General features: G+C 33.4%; 1 protein-coding gene across 2 annotated transcripts in view; it reads right to left on the bottom strand.

Annotated features, from left to right (window-relative positions):
* SGCD (sarcoglycan delta) overlaps positions 1-21,592 on the bottom strand; it is a 1,334,163-nt gene that overhangs the window by 229,346 nt on the left and 1,083,225 nt on the right. For both annotated transcript variants that reach the window (XM_031949414.1, XM_003756762.2), the window contains one exon: positions 3,926-4,027. In XM_031949414.1, coding sequence (XP_031805274.1) covers positions 3,926-4,027 — 102 coding nt within the window. The remainder of the gene's footprint in view (positions 1-3,925; positions 4,028-21,592) is intronic.

The raw sequence follows: 21,592 nt of genomic DNA, 5'->3' as shown, positions 1-21,592 counted from the left end.
AATTTGCTACAAATATTTTTTCTAGTTGAATATTTCCCTTATAATTTTAGTTGTATCAGTTTTGTTTCTACAAAAAATCTTTTTAATTTTATTTAATCAAAATTGTCTTATTATACCTTTTGTGATCTTGCCTATTCCTGGTTGGTCATAAATTTTTCCCCTATCTATAGATCCAAATGTTATTTGCTTCCTTGATCTTTTATCATCATATATTTAAATGCCATCTGCTAACAATGGCCTTAAATACTCAATATTCAACACTGAATTATTAAGAACAATAGGAATGTGGACCATGACCTCATTGAGGTGATGCTATGGCATCAGAGAATTGGATTTGAGTTACAAAGAGTTGCACAAGGTTTCAAGCCTCATTTTCCCTCCAGATCTATCTGGGTCCAGTGGCCAGATATAGATCAAAATGACTGGAGATGATCCTTGATACTCTATTAGGTTCTGAGAGAGACACAGAGACAATATAATATTTCCTTATTGTTCTGAGGGAACTATGACACACACACAATTAACAACATAATTATACGGAGAGATGGAAAGTTCTTTGTGAATTCCAAGATGGGGAAAGAGAAAACTCATTTCTAGCTTGGGGGTTACAGGGGAGAATCAGGTTCAAACTATTAGCAATTCTTTAATAATTTTTTTTCTTTATGAAGGTTTGGCAATTGTCAATGCTGCAAAATTACCCATGCATATAACTTGTAAATAAAAAGCTATTAAAAATAAATAATAATAATAATAATAATAATTTTGTGCTTGTATCTCCTGTGCAAATTTAGCTTTTTGAATTATTGCAAAGTTTGAAAAACCCTGGTCTTTATGCAGTCCTCTCTGAACACATACAATATTATAATGTTAAGGTATAGTACCTAAGTGGCCCTTTTGTAAATGGTCTGACCCACATTTGAAAATTATCAGGCAATACTTTCCTAGAGGTGTATACATGGAATAATGGATAGATCATTGGGTCTGAAATCAGGAAGATTTGAATTCAAATTCAGCCTCAGATACTTAATATCTGTATAACCTTGGGAAGTCACTTAACTTCTGTTTACTTCAGTTTCTTCAAATGTAAAATGTGAGTCATAACAGTACCTACCTCAGAAGTTCCACATGAGAATCAAATGAAATAATATTTGTAAATATATTTGTAAAATATATTTGTATTATATATTTGTATAAAATATATATTTGCATAAAAATATTTTTAAAGCTTTACACTGCCTGAGACAGTAAGGTCTTGTTCTCAGATGTAGAAAAAACTTAATGTGAGACTGAAAAATAATATTAAACAGTAAATGTGTTTGATTAATTTGTAAATGAGTTACAGAAAACCATGACATGATAAAAAAAAAAAACCTTTTAGTTAAAAAAAATCCTGTTCATTATTTTTTTAATTATTAAGAGGGTTTTTATTTGTTTGTTTATATATGTCCCTAAATGAATGATTATTTGAGTGGCTGTAGCTTATCTGTTTAATTTTAGAAGGACTAGCCAATTTGTAAATAAATAATGTTTTATTCAAAGGCTCAACCCCTGTAACAGTTTTCTGCCTCTTGTGGCCAAACTAATATCTTCATTTTCTTTTGAATTTAATTCTAGATCTTCTCTTCCAAAAAGCTTCCTACAATTAGTCACAACTCTTTTTTTTTTTAAATCAGAATAAAACTGCTCACAGATTCCTCTCATACATCTGTTTATTTGCACAGAATTTTCTAATTTTGACTAATAAAAAAAAGACCAGTTTGGACTATTGAAAGCTGAAATTAGAAATTTAAAAAAATACTTGGCAACATTACTATTTTTAAGTAGTCAGAGTAATTGCAACTAAAGGCTTAACAATGTGTTGCCAATTGTCCTTGTTAGACTGGGAAGAACTTAAGCATCATTTGTAATTTACACATTATTTGGGAGGAAGACACAAACAGGTTATTGCTTTGTTTGTATTTGGAATTTGTATTTGGAAGCGCTTATACCTCAATGCTTGAAAACACTTGAAAACTATGCTTGAAAAATTCCTTCTTCAGTGTTTTTTTTTTTTTTTTTTTTTTTTTTTTTAACTCATTCTGGTCAGGGCTGCATTAACACAACTAACAGATTTACATACAAGGAACTCAAATTAAATAAATACAACCAAATTTCATTATTTGCCCATCTTGTACCTCTTATTATTTGATCATAGAAAAGTTGGAAAGGGTCTCCAACTCATTCAGTCTACTCTCTTCTTTACAAATACCTTAGGTCAAATGGCTAACCAACAGCTGAATAAGAATTCAAATTTAGGTCTTGTGATTACAAGTTTTTCTTTAAAAGGATATCTCTAAAGTGTAAATTCAAGAGAAGAGAGTAAATTAATAAATTCTTCTCCTGAAAGAAGTGTTACTGATCATCTTATATACTCTGCCCCTGCCCCTATTAGTTTTACAGCAGGGATTATACTAGATATCAATACTAGTTTACTAGTTCTTTAGTATCTTATTGCATAGATCAGTTTTCTGACATCTGAAGATACTCAATTCTTATACAATGGTTTGATTTGTTGTTTCTATGTCTCTGTGTGTATACATATATATTATATATACATAAATACATATGTATGTATGTATATAAATAGATATGCATTAACATTTATTGACAATCTCAAAGTTTCACAATTCAAATTAAAGTCAGCCTGAATGTTATTATGGTAAAATCATATATTGTATTGGGTTGCTGAATTTCATTTTTTTAAATGTCAAGTTCTGTGTTTTAGACATTTAAGATTCATAGCATCATATAACTGGAAAGGGCTTTAAGGGTCCCCTAGTCCAGTTTTTCATCTAATGCAAAAGTCCATCCACTCTACAATATCCTCTAACATCTGAACATATTTCAATTAATGGAAAGCTCATTATTTCATAGTTCAGCACAAATTATTAGGACAGAGTACTTTGTACAAGCACAAATCTACTTCCCTAAAACTCCTACCCACTGATCTTGGTTTTTCCCACCAAGGACTAGTATAATGACATTATGAAATTTGAAAAAAGCTTTAATTTATTTGCTACACGTAAGAGGACTTGGTATTTGACCAGTGGAACAATTACAATAATAAACTTTGCCCCCCTTGTTGCCCAATGCTGCCAATATTATCTACTAATAAAAGCAAAAGGGTTACAAAATTCACTACCCACATGAAAGAATGATATATTGGGTGAATATATTAAATTTCTATGAAAGTGTGTGTGTGTGTGTTCCATTTGAAATTTAAATTCTAGTTGATATTATAAAAACTGCTTCCTAAATAACGTGATATCACAATCATAGTAACCCAGTTCTTATTGTAGGAAAGTCTAATTCTTCATTTCTAAACCTGCTTTTGCTATGTCTTGCTAATGATAATTAATAGAATAATACATTTATTGAGTCAAAAATTTCAAATTAGAAAGAGTTTCAGAAGTTATCTAGTCCAATTCTTAAGCAAATCAAGTCAAAGTTACATGACTTTTCCAAGGTCACACAGTTAATTGTAGTTGACAGAAGAATTTGAATATAGCTTCTCCAACTCCAAATCTATTTCTATTTTTTATCTCATCTTGTTTCTGTTCTAACATCAACTTATAATTCTGGAATTTCCATCTCTACCATCTCATTTTATTTTCAGTCCATTGCTGAAAAGGCAGGCAAACATTATCATTTCCATTTGACAATGAAAAAACAAAGTCCCAAAGAATTTGAATGATCTTTCCAAGAGCCTCACAGCTAATTTGTGGCCATAGCAAAACCCATGTCTCCTTCTACCCAGCCCCATTCTATCTCTTTATAGGACTTTTCTGTTGTTCCAAGTTTGTAGGATGCCATGGCAACACATATCATTTCTCATACTCAAACTACATATGTAAAATCATTCTCTCTTCTCTGATAAAAAACTTACTGGTCTGGACTGGATTTCTTTGGCGTAGAGAGGTTGCAAGAATTCTGAGTCTCCTTCTAACCTTAGACCTTTTTCTGTGATTCTCAAGTTTCCCATTCCATCCTGAAATGCACACACAGACACACAAAAACACATACAAAGAAAAAAGCTATTAGCCAAGACTTCTAATACTCCAGACTGTCAGAAATTGAAACAATTATTGCATTTTTAAAAATCTTTTTCTAGTCCAGGAGAACATATAAAATATTGGGAGACATTGTTCAAAACAATTATGCATATTATCCTTGGAGCTTACTTTTTCTAAGAAAATTCTAGTTCAAGTAATCTATATTATTTCCCAGTAAACCATTTCCACAAATGAAAGATGCCCATTTAAGAGAGTTTGGGTAAAGGGATTTGGAAAGGGGAGGGGAAAGAGATGAGAGGATGACTTTTCATGTTCAAGTGAAGCTGATCATCTGAGAAATGCTCTTTTCAAAAATCTATGGGGTTCCATCCCCCTCTATCATATATCTCACTGTATATGATTTATATGGGCATAATACAATCAACAGATTTAAATCATCAAAGGAAGTTTTATTCTATCTTCTTACTGGATGCTGTTTCAAAGGACAGGAGTTGGTGACAGTCTGAACATCAGAGCACACCCTCTGGCTTAGTAGACAGTCACTGAATGTGCATTTCTCTCTCTGCAAAGCCCAAACCCATGTCTTGGGAGTGTAAAAAAGTATTATTGTTTATTCATTTAAGCAGAAAAGAAGAGATTGACATAAGGTTTCTGTCCATCCTTCCTTTGCTGTAGGCTTTAACTAGACAATGGTAGATAAAGTTGACAGCAAGAAAACAACTGAATCTCTGCCTTGACTCCTGACTTCATGACATCAGAGCATTCCGAAACCTTCAAATTGAACCATCAAATAATGCATTTCAAAGGCTAAAAGAAAGGGATTTGAGATTCCTGCTGCTTGGTCATAGTCATTTTTCCTCACTTTAGCTTGGATAATGCATTTTCATGTAAATCAAATGACTAAAGATGATAGCCACTAAAAATAATGAAACACAAGAAACAACATCTTAACCAAGAATTCTGGTGATGGTCTGGGATTCATTGAAGGTGGCAGGAGACAATTTGCCTTTATCCTTAGCTGCAATCACATAAGGATAAAGTCTAACTTGAGTTTTTCCAGGTAATCTTACAACTCTTTCGGAGCAAATTACCCAGTAGGATCTGAAGAGGAAGAGAGGGTAGGTAAAAATGAGAGAGTATCGGAGGAAGATGCAGATACCTTATGGCAAGCAAGGAAATGGGGGTGATTAGGCTGTCAGCAGAAGGCTATGAGGGCACTTGAGTAGCAGGCCATTGAAGGGGAAAAATATAGTCCTAGAATACTGCCTAATCACAGTACCATGGAGTAAAGCTCTAGCATGCTTCTCCTGGTTGTCCTTTTTAAAAAGTCATATAAAACACATCTGCTTGACTGTAGGATAACTACTAGCTAGATAAGACTAATCTATTAATTACATTTTAATTTCAGTTTGATTAAAATGTGTAGGATGTTGTATATTATGGCTTTCAATCAAAAGATAATTTCATATGCTATATTATTTCCATCCTTCTTTATAGATGAATTCAGTCAGATACCTTTTATCATTGTCTTACTGGCTTCTCAACAGAGTTCCCTATGACTATTACAAAACAAACAAATGAACAAAAACAAAACAAAACTAGAGCAACTACTAGCAGTCTCTTCGATATGGGCCATTGCTAGGAAGTTGCTGTTAATAAATCACTTTCTGTGGACCTAAACTCTTGCTAAGTGTTGTGGGAGATGAGAAAAAAGAGTACATGCTCCCTCCCTTGAAGAATTTATAATCTTTTTGGAGCTGTTGGGAATATATGCATAAGAAATACACAAGAACTTAAGGCTTTATAAAAATAAATACTAAGCATTGTGATGGCAAGTAACAAATGGTAGAAATAATAGGAATTGATAGGAAAGAATTCACAGCATCTAGCATGACATAGATGGGGAAGGGCATTCCAAATTAATAGAATATTGAAGCAGAAATGAACTCAGACTTAACAGAGACCAAAAAAGACATTGGATCTATTTGGGTGGAGAGTTCATGTTCAGGAACAGTGAGATATATGATTGAATAAGTTAATGAAGGACCTTAAAAGACACAGTTTAGACTTGATTCTATAAGTAAAAGGGACCTTGAAAGGTTCAAGAAGTCTATAGAAGTAATGATTTAGACATATTACCCGGCAAGAGTTACCAGGATGAACTATTTTGGGTGAGATAAAAGGGATGGAGACTACTAAAGAAACTGGAACAAAACTCCAGGTCCTGAGATGGGATTGTTTTCATGAATTATGAGGTTGTCTGCATGTGGTCTCTCCTGATAGACTATAAACTCCTTGAAGGCAGGGATTGTTTAATTTTGTTTGTTTGTTTTAGGGTCTTAAACAGTACCAGGCAGCTGGTAGACACTTAATTCCTTAATGATTGTTGCTCTCCTGAACAAAAGAAGGCATTAAAACAAGGTAGAAAGCAGACTGAATTCAGAACTTGGAGATCTGGGTTTTAGTTTCAGCTTTGTCATTAAATAGAATAAGTGGGAAGTCAATGAATTGAGTCTAATTTTCCTAATTTCCTTCACAAAATATGAAAAATAATCCCTACCACCTTCCTTTTAGGGTTGTTATGAAGATCAATTGAGACTAGAGATGGAAAAGTATTTTGTGTACTATAAAGAATTAGAAAAAATTAAGGAATTATTAATATTAGAATAGTAGTACCTTGGAGAAGAAAGAACAAATTCAAGAAATATTATGACAAAAGGATTATTACAGTTAATAACCGACTTTCACATTCCCTCTCTCTTTATCTTTAGTTAAAGATAAAACTGGCTCTGACATTTTCTATTTGCATGACCTTGGGCCAAATTACTTTATCTTACTGTTCTCAGATTACTTATCCATAAAAAGAGGTACTCCCTGAGGTTGCTTCTAGCTTTCCATCTATGATCATAAAACCTTTAAGAAAAATGACTTTTTTTTAAAGAAAAATGATGTACTGCTCTCATATTCACCTTGCTTCTCTGGTTTGTTTTGTCCTATTTCACATTTTAGGACCTACCTGCTAGACCCAGTGTGTCCATAATCCCCTGTGGTCCATCAGTGGACAAAGTCTTTTTTCCCAGACTACACAGAATGTTGGCTGCCAACTTCCAGCCCATGACCACAAAGGACCCATTCTCCTTATAAATGTATTTTATCAGTTTTCTTGAGGCAATAAAATAGAACCCAAGCTATAATGGCCAAGCCAAAGTATGTCAAAGTTCAGAGTGAGTTTTCATCAAAGTTCTAGTACATTTAAATTAATTTGAAGAAGCATCAAAAACTGAGAGACCAGCCTCAGTTAAAAATATTTCAACTTTAATTACCTAATAAAGAAAGCCACAGTTATTATTAAGACAGGCATTTCAGGTTAGTTTTAAAGCTGTAATTTCCCTCTGAGTGAGACACAAAATGGCACTTTGAAGATTTGGAATCATCCTTGAATTAATGAGAAAGAAACCAAAAAAAAAAAATTCTTTTCTTCTTCCTTTTTTTAACCTTCAAAAAATGAAACTTTTATTACCTCAATGAGAGACAGGAAAATTAAAGTAGTCAGTCAGACTTGAGTGAATCCCAACTAATCATGTTTTTCCAGGAATAGCTAGTGTGTACTTGATACTTGGCATTATTAAGTATATTACATAGGAGAATGGGGGAGAGGCTAGGAATACAAGTACTTTCCTTCTCATATATTGATATGCTTGGTACTTTAAAAAGTAACAGATCTAAAGATCTGTTGCCATCAAATCCTTAAGTGTTCTTCTCAGGACCAGTATTTCTCCTGTCAATCTCCCTTCAGGACTAGTCTAGTCCAATACAGATTTGCCACATATTAACCTATCAAATGAAATACATTACTATACAGAATTCAGAAAATTCAATATTCATCAATTCCCTCATTAAATAAGTCTACTTCCCAGTGTGCAGGACTGACCACAAACTTTTAGCATAAGGTTTAAATGTTCCCATTGACCTTATTGACTTATTGTTTCAGGTTTAACTACATGACACAGTCTTGTATTTAAAAGTATAAATCAGCTCCCTCAAAACACTGCCCATCTGTTTGCTCTGCCGTCTTTGCTTCTAGTTATTGGTTGTGTTATTAGCATTACATCTGTCCTCTGGAGAGAAAAAAAAAAAGGATCTTCTCTGCACCATTAAAAAGCAGTAGGATAGATAATAGGAGTAGAGATGCTGTAGTCAAATGAACAGGTTTAGTGATCAAGGAAGACACAGAATAGAATCAAAATAATTATCTAACCTGAATATTTCCTTCTAAAATTCAGTTCTATTCTATTTGAAATAAAAAAATAATAAAAAAAGTAGAGATCACTTGCAAACTCTTTGAGATTAAGGATTACTTTAATTTTGTCTTTGTATTTCCGTGGATTAGTACAGGGCATGGTCCACCAAAACCTCTTAAGAAATGATTGTTGATTAGCAATGAGTAAAAAAAAAAAAAACTCTATGAAAGGAAGCAGGGGATTTCAAAATATACTAATGCCTTAGCATGGATCCATTATTCAAATTCAACACTGAATACTAAATTTTACACCACAGAGAGTAATAGTTTTAACTAAATTAATCTGCAAAGGATACAGAAAAGAGCAATTGATCAGGTTATAGTTACTGAGTCCCTAATATACTCCCTATATTAGGAGATATAGAAAGGACAAAAATGATTTTTGCCCTCATGTAGTTTTCAGTCCAGGAAAAAATAAAAAAATGAATTTTAAAAAATGAGAAGATCCAAAACTATAGAAACTATTGCCAACCACTACAACTATGTCTAATCAAACTATGGTGCCTGAATGAACCCTTGATATTGCTCATTTACTAAAATCAGAATTATCATACTTTTTTCTCTCTCTCCTCTCAGCTCCACACCCATCTTCAACTTTGCTCAAAAAATCAAGTCTCTGATTTTCTACCTTCTATTCCACTGTTAAGCCTGAGAACACTGAGTTCTCAAAATTCTTAAGTATTACATTGTCCCCTCTTTTCTCCTTATCTTGTCACAGAAAAAAAAAAAAAACACCTCAGCAAAACTAATCCCTTCAACAGTTAGCAGCACTGTTTTTAAGATCAAATGAGATATGTTTAAAGTTCCTTGTGAACTTTAAAGCAGTATATAAATGTGAGAAACTACGAGTTTTTTCTAGCCTCATATAGAACCTTACTACTACCCTCTAATGGGGGGTGGGTGGTTCATAACATAGGGCCTGTGAACATGTCATTTTTAATATTTGATAACTGTATTTAAACATAATTGTTTCCCTTTTAAACATATGTAACTACATGTATTTTATGCATTTAAAAATAGTCCTGAGAATGAATCTATAGGCTTCATCAGACAAAAAAATTTTGAATCCCTGCTAATTTATTTTCAATTGACCTGCCTCCCCTCATTTGACTACAACTATATTCAGGTCTTCCCAATTTCTTTTAAAAGAAATAAAAATGTTTTATAAATTTAGAGTTTAATGGTACCTTTTTATTATTCACTCAGTTTTATCTCTTAGAGATCTATTTGAAATTTCTTGGAAATAGTTTGCGATTTTCCTCTCCAGTTCATTTTACAGATGAAGAACAAAGGTTAACAGGTTTAAGTGATGTGCTCAGGGTCACACACTTAGTATCTGAGACCGATTTTAATTCCAGGCCCTGTACTCCATTCAGTAAGCTACCTCCTTTTTTATTTTATTTTAAAGTATTTTAAAGGTCACCTAATCCCACTTTCTCATTTTACTGTTGGAAAGTTGAAGTATAGAAAGGGTAAGTGATTTACTCAAATTCACACAACTGGTAAATGTCTGAGACAGGATTTGAAATTATGTCTTCTAACAGTACATCATCTTCTCCACCATTCAATCACATCTCAACTCTCTCCTCTCCTTCAGTGCTAAACTTTTTAAAGGAGGTATTCATCTATAATGCCTAAAGTTCAAATCTCATCTTAGTTCTTTGTAGCTTATCTTTTCTTCTCTCTACTAAATCTGCTTACTCAAAATTTATTAATGATTTCCTAATCCTCAATCCCAATGACCATTTAAAATTCTCATCTTCCTTGATTCTTTGTAGCTTTTGACACAACTGGTAATCAGTAGAATTTAAACTCCTTGAGGTAGAGACTATGTTTTGTTATTTGTTGTGATCCCTAGTGCCTAGATGCCTTGTTTTAAGATGCTTTGAAATGCAAAAGCATCTCTTACCTTCTACCTACCGTAATTATTACCCAATGTTCTTTCTTTCCTAGATTTCAAAGACCTTAAACTTTTTTCCTTGTATCTTCTTTCTAACTGCTTCCTGATCAATTTCCCCAGTGGAGATTGAGGAGGCTTTCCAAGGAGCATTTCCCAGACCCTCTTAAATGTTAGTGTCTTCTCTCTGAGATTATCTTCCATCTGCCCTGTTTACATCTTGTACATACCTGGGTATGTGCTGATTTCCCCATAGGGATGTTCATAGGGAGTTCACTCTTTGGTTACAAGGATATGTTTTTGTCCTTTTATACCCCCAAATTTTGGTACCATACCCAGACTACCTGACACATAGTAAGCACTTAATAAATACTGGATAAGTGGTACAAGTAGAAAGAATGTTGGATTGAAAATCAAAGAACATAGAATAGAGATCTATCATTGAAGAGAACAAGCCAACCTGATTATTAGTACAATTAATAACATATGAAATTTCTTTTTTGCTCAGTAGAATTTTCATTGCCTTCTTATAGTGGTCAAATGTAAAGACTATTTGTTGATGATTAATTTAACCCATATTCTAAGGGGATCCAGGGAAGGTGAGATGAAGAAAGAAGGTGAAGAAATTCTTCTATGCAATTTTTCCTACCTCTTTACAAGCTAAGCCCATTCAACCTCTTCTATGCTCTGCATCAGCTGGGAAACAATATGGGGAAGAGACATGAGGGAACAATAGTTGACTGTGATTTGTAATTTTTGATTCATTCTGATTCAGAATCATAGGATCAGTAACAGGAGAAAAGGATGATAGAGATTCTTATTGATTCAAATCATTTTATGCTGAGGTTCTGTGAACTTTTAAAAATGCATTTTGAAAGCCATATATAAATATAATTTAAAAAATACTTTTATATATTTTATTTTTTGCATTTCAATTATTCTGAAAATGAATCCAAAGGATTGTGTAGGTTGCCCAAAATGTTCCATAACACACAGAAAATGTTAAGATTCTTTGATATAATTCAACCCCCTTGTTTTATAGAATCCCAGAAAGGTTAAATAATCTCACAGAGAAATCAGGTAGCAGAGCCATGATTTGAATACATTTTCTCTGATTCATAATTTAGTGGTATTTGTATGGTATTACTGTACTTTCTACATATGTATTCTATCTAAAAAATATTTCTGGAATGAACTCCTCATGAAGAATTTTAGACTTCATATATTTTCTGAAATATAGTTTTAAATTTTAAATTAAATTATATGCATATAATTTTTGCTCTGGTGTAAATAAATGTGCCTTTGCCAATTTAAAGACACACACACACACACAGACACACACACACAGACACACACACACAGACACACAGACACACACACACACACACAGAATAATCCTCTCTCCTTCAATAGCTTCTCATCTTCACTTGAAATCCTTAATGTGAGTATTTCAAGTATTAACACTGTCTTTCTTTTATACTTTATACAACATATCCTTTGGAAATAATACCTATTCCCATGGTCTCACCTATTTTTCCATCAAGACTTCTGCTTTTTTTTTTTTTTTTACCTATAGTTCTGAACTATCTTTTCAGTTTCATGGCTATATCATCAATTGTCTCAATATCGTGTGAAGAATGAATGGATTGAACTAGATGACCTTTTTGGACCCTGGCAGTTTGAAATCTATGACCCTACAATTTCTATCTCACTATGCTACTGTCACCTCAAATTCAACTTATTCTATTTGATCTATCAAATTTAACATTGTTCTCCATAAGTTTTTAATTTCACCATTATACCACTAAGAGTTCTTTCCTAATCAGAGAGACACCAAACTGTTTTTTTCTTTTTTTTCTTTTTAGTGGCAATAGAGGTTATATGAATTGTCCAGAGTCACCCAGTTAGAAAATGTGTTGAACCCAGATTGAAACTCAGGTTCTCCTGACTCCAAGGCCAGTGTTCTATTCACCATACCACTTAGCTGCCTCCATCAAGAACTTTTCATTTCAACTTTACATCTGCTTTTTAATCTACTTGCTACTACACAAGTATCAAGTCTCATTTTCCCAAAAGTACAGTTAAGCATCAATCTCCTGCCTCTATTATCTTTCTTCCCTAACCCATTTCCTTCATTTGATTGACAAAATAATCCTTTATTATTCATAAATGTAGGAATGTAATTGCTTTGCTCAAAATTCTTTAATGACTCCCCTTATCTGCCAAAAATCATCTGTGGCTTGGCATTCAAAGCTTTCTGCCATCTTGAACCATCTGATTTATCCAGCTTCATTTTCTTTTCTTTTTTTTTTATAGCATGGATATGCATGGATAACTTTACAGCAGTGACAATTGCCAAACCTTTTGTTCCAATGTTTCTCCTCCTTCCCCTTACTCTCTCCCCCAGATGGCAGGTTGACCAATACATGTTAAATATGTTAAAGTATAAATTAAATATAATATAAGCATACATATCCAAACAGTTATTTTGCTGTACAAAAAAGAATTGGACTTTGAAATAGTGTACAATTAGTCTGTGAAAGAAATAAAAAATATTGGTGGACAAAAATATAGGGACTGGAAATTCTATGTAGTGGTTCATAGTCATCTCTTTACTGGGTGTAGCTGGTTCAATTCATTACTGCTCCATTGGAACTGATTTGGTTCATCTCATTGCTGAAGATGGCCATGTCCATCAGAATTGGTCATCATATAGTATTGTTGTTGAAGTATACAATGATCTCCTGGTCCTGCTCATTTCGCTCAGCATCATGTAAGTCTCTACAGGTTTTTCTGAAATCATCCTGTTGGCCATTTCTTACCAAACAATAATATTCTATAATATTCATATTCCACAATTTATTCAGCCATTCTCCAGTTGATGGGCATCCACTCAGTTTCCAGTTTCTGGCCACTACAAAGAGGGCTGCCACAAACATTCTTGCACATATAGGTCTTTTTTCCTTTTTTAAAATCTCTTTGGGATATAATCAGCTTTATTTTCTTTGATTTTCCTCAAGTTCTACATTATAGTTAGAATAATTTTTCTTTCCTCTAACTCACTTCATTCTTTTCTTTTGTACCTTTACTTACTCTCTCATTAATTAAATATCATTTCCCCATTTTTCCCTTTTAAATTATTGTTCTTCCTTTAAAAGTAATCAAATGATATTTCTTCTAAAAAGGTCTTCATTGAGCCTTTAGAATTCACATAACGCTTTGTTTTATAATCTCTGAAGTACTTAAATTGAAGGGAGAAGCAGTATGTTGTAGCGATGAATATTATGTTTGGAATGAGGCTCTGTGTTCAAATCCCAGTTGTGCTCCTTATTACCTGTGTGACTCTGCAAAATTCACTTAACTTTTCTTGGTCTTATCTTCCTCATAAGTAAAATGAAAGGGTTGGACTATACAATTTGTTGAGTCCATTTCAACCCTCATTTCTATAATTCTAAAATTGCATATTATAATTAACTGTTTGCATTTGATCTCTTTGTTAGTCTATAAATTTCATGAGGCAAAAGGTCTATGTCTTATATAAATTTTGTATTTCCCACAGGCACCTAGCAGAGTTTTATGCCCAGAAGGCATTTAATGATGATTGCTAAATGTTGTATTAATTAATGGTGCAAAAGGGAGCAATAAATGTGATGCAGAGAAGCAGATACTTTTAAGAGATCTCAAGAAGAGAGAATTATTGAGCTTTGAAAAGAGAAGGCAACTTTATACCTGTCTTTACATGATTCAATACTTCTAAAGATTCATTATTTATTAGGGAGCATCAATCCTCCCAAGTCCTTTACTGCTTAGAAAATGTTCTTTGTAAATTTCTTTTGGACCAAAAATGTTATCACCTGGTAGCCAGATTTGATCGGGCTAGTAGACACATTTAAGCATTTCTAATTAAAAGATTAGGACAGGGTAGAATCTTTGAAACACAAACAAAATAGACAAGAGAACAGTAAATAGATTTCATCAATTGCAAGTGACTAAATTATGACCAGCGTAGACAGTTGATTCTATAGTGCATGAACTTGGGGTCAGGAAGACTTCTTCCTGAATTCAAATCAGGATTCAAATCCCATCTATGTTATGCTTTTTAAGTAATTTCACTCTGTTTGCCTCAGTTTCTTCATTTGTAAAATGAACTGGAAAAGGAAATGGCAAACCACTCCATTATCTTTACTAAGAAAACTACAAATAAGGTCATAAAGAATCAGACATGACTGAAAATAAATGAATAACAGCAACAAATTGTGGTCAAGTACTTAGATTTCACTAAGAAGAGGAGACAATTTTTTTTCTAGAATTTTCAGGTCATAGAAAAAATAAAGAAGACAAATGTAAGACTCAGGGGTGATTTTGTTCTATTTTCTTGGTTTTAAGAGAGGAAAGAAAAGAAAGGGGAAAAAAGTGATCACCAGAGGAAAATAAGGAAGAAGGGGAAGGAAACTACTATTGCATATATGTGAGGTGTCCACATTAAATCTGGCACCAATATGGGTATACCTTGGGAAGAAAGAGCTATGAGAATGTCTAAGAAAGGGAGAACCAACCTGAATCAAAAAAACCAGAGCCATTTAAAACTTCCATGCCAGGTAATAGTATGGTCATACCCATGAGTACCCAATCCACTTCCAGACTGAGCAAGATATGGAGACTCAGTCTCAAGAGAAAAAATATTAAACAATGATAAAACACTTAAATTGAAGCAAGACATAATTGTGTTAGAAATTAGGAGCAACTTCATCAAAATGACTAACTCATTAGAAAAGTCTACTGAAAAATGCTAGAAATATTCAGTCTCAGGAATTATTGGCATCATAAATGGAAAGTTAAAGGGTTCTTGTAAAAGTCATTGGATTCAACTCTCTCATTTTACAGCTGATAAAACTGAGGTATAGAGAAGTTACGAGACTTGCCCAGATAGTAAATGTCTGAGATGGGCTTTGAACCTGCATCATTCTGACTACAAGTCCGGTATTCTGTTCTCTAGGCCTGATGGCCAAAATCCTTAAGGTGATTTAGAATAGAGATAAGAGAGTAGATCAAATGGGACCTGATTTAGATTTATATATGTATTACTTTTCATCCTTCATTCATGTTAGGAAAAATGTACCTGTAATTGACTAGCAGTTTGAATTTCATAAGATTTTCAGTGAACCCAATTGTTTACTTCTGCAAATGCTCATTCCTTTTATACCAATATTCTCCTGATGATGTTATATGGTTATGAATCATGCTCTCATAAGAATTTAAATGAATTAAAATTAATTTGATTACTAATAACAAAATTAATTAAAATTACAAAGGATAATGAAAAGACCCCATGATGGACATGAAAAGACTGTTAACAACGATGGCTTATATGGGAGAAGCTGCATAAAAACTCATTTTTTAAAAATTACCATTTATCTTTTTTCAATTAACAAAAAGTAATCTATTTTTTATTTTTCCCATCTTTCTCCCCATTTTGGAAAAAAAAGACCTTGTAACAAATATGAACAGATAATCAAGCAAAATAAATTCTCACTTTGGAGTTTGTCTCATTATATATAATATCCATTATCTCTTTGTCACTGTTCTTCTGGAATTGTGGATGGTCACATAAAGGACATTACTAAGCATATGTATATCCAGAAAACAAAATTAACCAACCATATAGTGAGCATGATACACAGCAGAGAGCAAACCCAAAAGGCACAATGATAATAGAGAGACTAACAAAACAAGAGGAAGACCTAAAGCCAATTAGGTGGATCCTCTATGGAATGTTTATGAAAAGTCATAAGGAAAATGGTGGCCTAAAGTGTGTGTGATATTCATCAGTGGAAGGAATAACTATTTCAATTAAATCAGTTTCATTAATGTTGCAAAATTATAAAAAATAAGCATATCCCAAAAGAAGAAATATGAGAAGATGCTTCTCCTCCTATATTTTAGAGGGGACATGCATAAATATGGAATATTACATTATTTTCAGATTCTTTCTCATCATGTTGATTAGTTTTATTGATCTTTTCTTATCTTTTTTCCTTTTTACAATAGTTTCTATCATATGTATGACTTTTAGGAAAGGGAAGAAATATAAGGGAAATTTAGGCAATGCAAAAGCCTAAGGTGTTCAATATTTTTTAAAAAGAAAAAAGTACAGGACATTTCCAAATGTGCTTTCCTGGTGAGCTTATTGCTGACATACTAGTCAGCCAATTATATGTGTGCTCATCTGACACAATGACATATAACTCTCAAATTTCTTATGCACCTGGGTATGTTTAAACCATGATTTCTCACTTATGCTTTATAACCTCTCATAAAGTTGTTCTTAATGATTTACCTGTCCTGGGTTGTGGTATAGGGAGCATTTGATTTTTCCTGGTAGCCATTAGTAATTTATGGATGGCCTTGCTTTGTGCTTTCCAGGGATTATAAACAATGTTTGGAGCAGATAGAAGATAGGCAGGAGAACACCTTAGATCACAGGGGGTAAGCACAGTCCATTCTCTTGTGGTTGTTTAGCTGTTTTCAGAAGTGTCTAACTCTTCAGGACCTTATTTGAGGTTTTCTTGGCAAAGATGCTGGAATGGTTTGCCATTTCCTTGTCTAATTTATTTTACAGGTGAGGAAACTGAGGCAAACAGAATGAAGTGACTTGTCCAGAATCTCACAGTTAGTAAGTGTCTAAGGCTGGATTTGAACTCAGGAAGATGAACCTTCCTGACTCTAGGGTGGGCACTATGGCACCACTTAGCTGCCCCTAATTTGGCTACCCTTTGGGCCACACTTGTTCACAAAGGGCCATGGTTGAAAATGTGACAAAGATCTACCCTAAAGAAACCAACCAGGCTGTAGGCAGGAATGGACTTGGAACACTAATAGGAAGAATGGGATGTCTGTGCCAGATACTGTGTTAAGTGATCTCTAAATATTATCTTATTTGATCTTCTCCACAACCCTGAAAAGTAGGTTCTCCCTTTACCATTTTACAGTTGAGTCTCTTCCCTATGCTTAGAAAGCATTGTATCCTTACCTGTATTTTCCATAATTCCTAGCTCCTTTCATATGTCACTTCTTACATGAAGCTTTCTCTCCTAATTCTGCTCTTCTACCAATTACTATTGCCTTACTAAAATTTCTATTTACATATTTTCTATTTGCTTATGTATGCAGTGTTGTATTCCACAATAAAATGGTATCTCCTTGAGGTCAAAGACTATTTTATTTTTGCCCTTATATTCTCTGAGGGTCCAGCACAGTTTCTGGCTGATTGATTTATTGAAAAACAGTAAACTATTATAATCAAAATAGTGAAAAAGCATGAAATGCATTATGTATGTTTTTTCCTGGAGAAGAGAAAACTTGGGGGCACATCATTCCTAAATATTTGAAGGTTTATTATGAGAAAGAGGGACTCAACTCATTCTGCATGATTTTAAAGGGCAGCACTAAGGAAAATGAGTTGAAGTCGTCAAGAGTCAGATTTTGACTCATTGTAAAGACCAATTTTCTAACAAAGAGAGCTGTCTCACAATATGAGAATGGTCTCACAAAATAGTGGTAGAGACATCACTGAAGTGTTCTAAGAGTTTCATGGTTTTACAAAAGGCTTATAAAAGGTCAAAATGGAAAGGGAACTTTTGAGTTAATTTAGATCTGAGAGAACCAAGACTCTCCTGACTCTTGCAATTGAGTATTCTTTCTATATGACACATAATAGAAAGTTGTGGAGTTGCCTTGGATAACTTCTAATGTATTTATAACTAAGTTCTTGTGATTCCAAATATATAATAAATTTTTGCCCCAAACAGCTGTAAATGAATCTGAGTTCATGTCATCTGAATTAAGAGATCCAAATTGTATTTCTTGATCTACTCCTTACTACCGATATATCCTTGGTCACTTGGCTTTGAACTTTAACTTCATCAACTTTAAAATGAGGAGAATGACATCAAATTTGCATGAAAATAAAAACAGATAATGTTAAAGGGTATGAATGAAGACAGACATACTAATACAGTGTCATAAGTGTGGATTGGTCTAATCATTTTAGACATCAATTTGGAATTAGTTAAGTGAAGTCATGAAATGAGTTTATATCCTTTAATCTAGTGGTTCCCCTATTAGGAATATAGTCCAAGGAGACAAATTATGGGGGGAGAGGAGAAAGTCCAAAAGAAAACAAAATTTCATTTTTTGTCTTAGAGATCTAACAGGGAAATACAGTTTCTTCTCTGTCGAGAAATGGGGACTATGGATAAAGAATATGACATATGCTGTCAGATGTAGTTACTGGGTAATTTAGTTTTCCTTAATATGTTTTGTTGTTGTCATAAGAAAGCATTTAATGGAGTCGGAGTTTAAAGGAGAATGGCAATAGTTTATAAACAAAAGCAACATTAAAATTCCTTTCTTTTTAAAATGAGGGTAGTGGAAAAGTTGGCTTCTATTGGTTGCCTACTACTTTAACATTGTATGATTCTGAGAGAATAATTGCAAGCAAATAACAGTGGAATAGCATATTGATAAATAGCAATCATACATATCATTTGGAAAAGGTTTCTATACATTAGAGAAGCTGCAATTAGAGTAACCTGAAGTACTTTATTATTTTGCAAAGAAATTCCCTGAAAACACAACTCAGGCAATTTCTTTAAAAATGCATCTAAGATTTTGGTGTTTGGTATGAAAATGAATGTAATCATATTGTACTGAAACAGAAACCTGTAAGCAACCTTTAAAAAGAGACATTTGCTGAAAATTTATTGATTGTTTGAAGGGAGGAAAATGAGGGATGGATAATAAAGTACAAGTTGCTATATTCCCTGTCCCAGGTGAAAAATGTTAGCTTATGAATTCTGAGCTATTGTTGATGCAGGAGGGGCTCATTTATCTTAAGCAGACATATAAAAGAAAATAAGTGAAATATGATTAGGGCTGCACCACACAGTTCAGATTAAATTCTGAGGGTGGCAGACACTGCTATTTGGTGAAATCCTCCTGCTAGTTCAAGCACTATTAAGATTTGGGGGCTTTGTGAAGTTAAAAATGCACTGAGCATACCTTTCCAAATAGATTCTTTTGCAAGGGTAGATGCCTCAGGGGAACTTACATGCTTGTCTTCTCTCTGTTTTCATTAGGAAAAGTTGTAAGTTGTACAAGGTGGTGTCTTTTAGGAGACTTCCTGTTAGAGCTTCAAAGAACCCAGTACCTAATGCTACTTCGGAAAAATGGTTCCCAGGGTGTGTTCAGAAATTTGAAGTTGAGTTCCATGATTAGTTATTATTTAGTTATCATCATTAATTCCACTTAGTTATACCCAAGTTAGCTAGCAATCTTATTCTTCACTACATTTTTTGATGCCTAGCCCAGCCTTTCAAAGGGGAAAAGGAGGAAAGATTTGTGTCAGAATTCTGTCCTTCATCAGAAGTATAAATTTGCCATTTCTTTTTGTTTTATTGTTTGTGGATCAGTGTTTGTGAATCTTCATCATCAAAACCCTAGATTTCTCTTGGCTCCATGGCTTCCTCATTCTCTCTTTAGTGCTATAGATTTTTGCTTTAATGAGACTTTGGAGAGCACCTAGTCCAATGATCCTTCTATCTATATCATCTTTTCCCCTATAGAAAAGAGGATACTGAAGCCCAAGCAATTTAAATGTTTCCTTGCAAGGTTATACAAGGAGCAAGTAGTAGAACTAGAATTTGATACTAGGTTTTCTGATGCCATATCTAGCATCCTTTACCTTGGCCCTTCTCTCCTCATTTAAAATTATTGTTTTTAGAACTAAAAGGGCATCCAGAATAAAATTATTAGTCAACAAACATTTATTAAGCACTTGTCATGTTCTAGGCACAGTATTAAACATTGGAATTAGAAAATCAAAACTCATTTTACAGATGATCATACTGAGAATTGTAGAGACTTAATGTGAATTAAAATATAGCATTTTCATCTTTTGCTATTGTTTATTTGCTTGTTTTTTTCTTTTTTTCTTATGTTTTTTTCCCCTTTGATCTGATTTTTCTTGCTCAGCATGACAAATATGGAAATATGTTTAGAAGAATTGTACAGGTTTAACCTATCAGATTATTTTTTACTTTGTGGAGGAAAGAGAGGGGAGAAGAAGAACATTTTGGTTGAAAACTACCTTTGCATATATTTGGAAAAAAATATATGGTATGTAAAAAACTCAATAAATAAATATCTGCTTTTATTAATTTCATATGTTCAAAGATTAAATCCTAAATTCCCAAGCAATATGGTCAAAACATTTAAAAATATATAATATATCAAATAGATCCAGGGAAATGGTCCTTCTTTTTGTTTGCAACCCATGTGCCCCTTCTACAACAATCTATATATGATTTGTGTCCTTTTCCTCAAAGCCTTGTAATAATTAGAAGACAAATTTTATTGGGAAAAAGATCATTTACTATAAATTCAGCTGAACATGGTGATCTATGAAGGAAATAATGACATGAACGTGCTTACTGGTTTCCAAAGCAAGTCTCAAACCCAATTGCCTATACAGCCAGGGTAAATAATTAAATAGGAAACCAGATTCCTATTCAAATGACTAAACTCAATATGAGTGGAATGGTAGAACCAGAAGAGAAGTAATTCTGAATAGTAAAATTGAACATATTGATCTTTCCTTGGTTTATTCTGTGCCTTTTGCTTAGAATATATTCCCTACCCTCTTTGATTCTCCAAATTCTACCCATCCTTGGAGACCCAGCTCAAGTCATACCTCTTCTATGATTCTTTCCCTATCTTTTCCAGGTCTCATTGATCTCTCTCTCATTTGAAGTAATATTGAATGGTAGTTGCTCTTCTCTGAATTCCTATTACTTTGAGAAAGTAGAGTTGTATGATAGAAAAACACTCTGAACTTGGAGTGAGAAGAATATGAGTACCAGTTCAGTTTTCACATTTACTAGTACCCTTAAAAATCACTTAAACTCTCTGAAACTCAGTTTTATCATCTGGATATTAGAGAAAGTAATATTTCAGATACTAACTTCCCATGTTATATTTAGGTTCAATTAAAATTATGTATATGTATATGCACACACACATATATTATGTGTGTGTGTGTATAAGTATATGTATAGTGTTTTACAAGAGTTAAAGCACTCATAATTCTAGTGTGGCAGAGCCAACAAAAGTCAAGAAGAGGCATTTTTCCAACTGTAGAGAGCTCAAGATTTCAGTCTGAGAGGTGTGTGACCCTGGTCTGGGGGCCAACCCCCAGAATACACCAGCAGCATCACCAGCAGCAGCTTCAGGAACTCTCAATCCAGAGAAGGTAAGGAGGGGTCAGAAAACTGATGGGAAATATAT

Source organism: Sarcophilus harrisii, chromosome 2 (genome assembly GCF_902635505.1).
Source record: "Sarcophilus harrisii chromosome 2, mSarHar1.11, whole genome shotgun sequence".
In the NCBI taxonomy this organism is placed as follows: Eukaryota; Metazoa; Chordata; class Mammalia; order Dasyuromorphia; family Dasyuridae; genus Sarcophilus; species Sarcophilus harrisii.
This window is presented reverse-complemented; position numbering and strand designations above follow the sequence as displayed.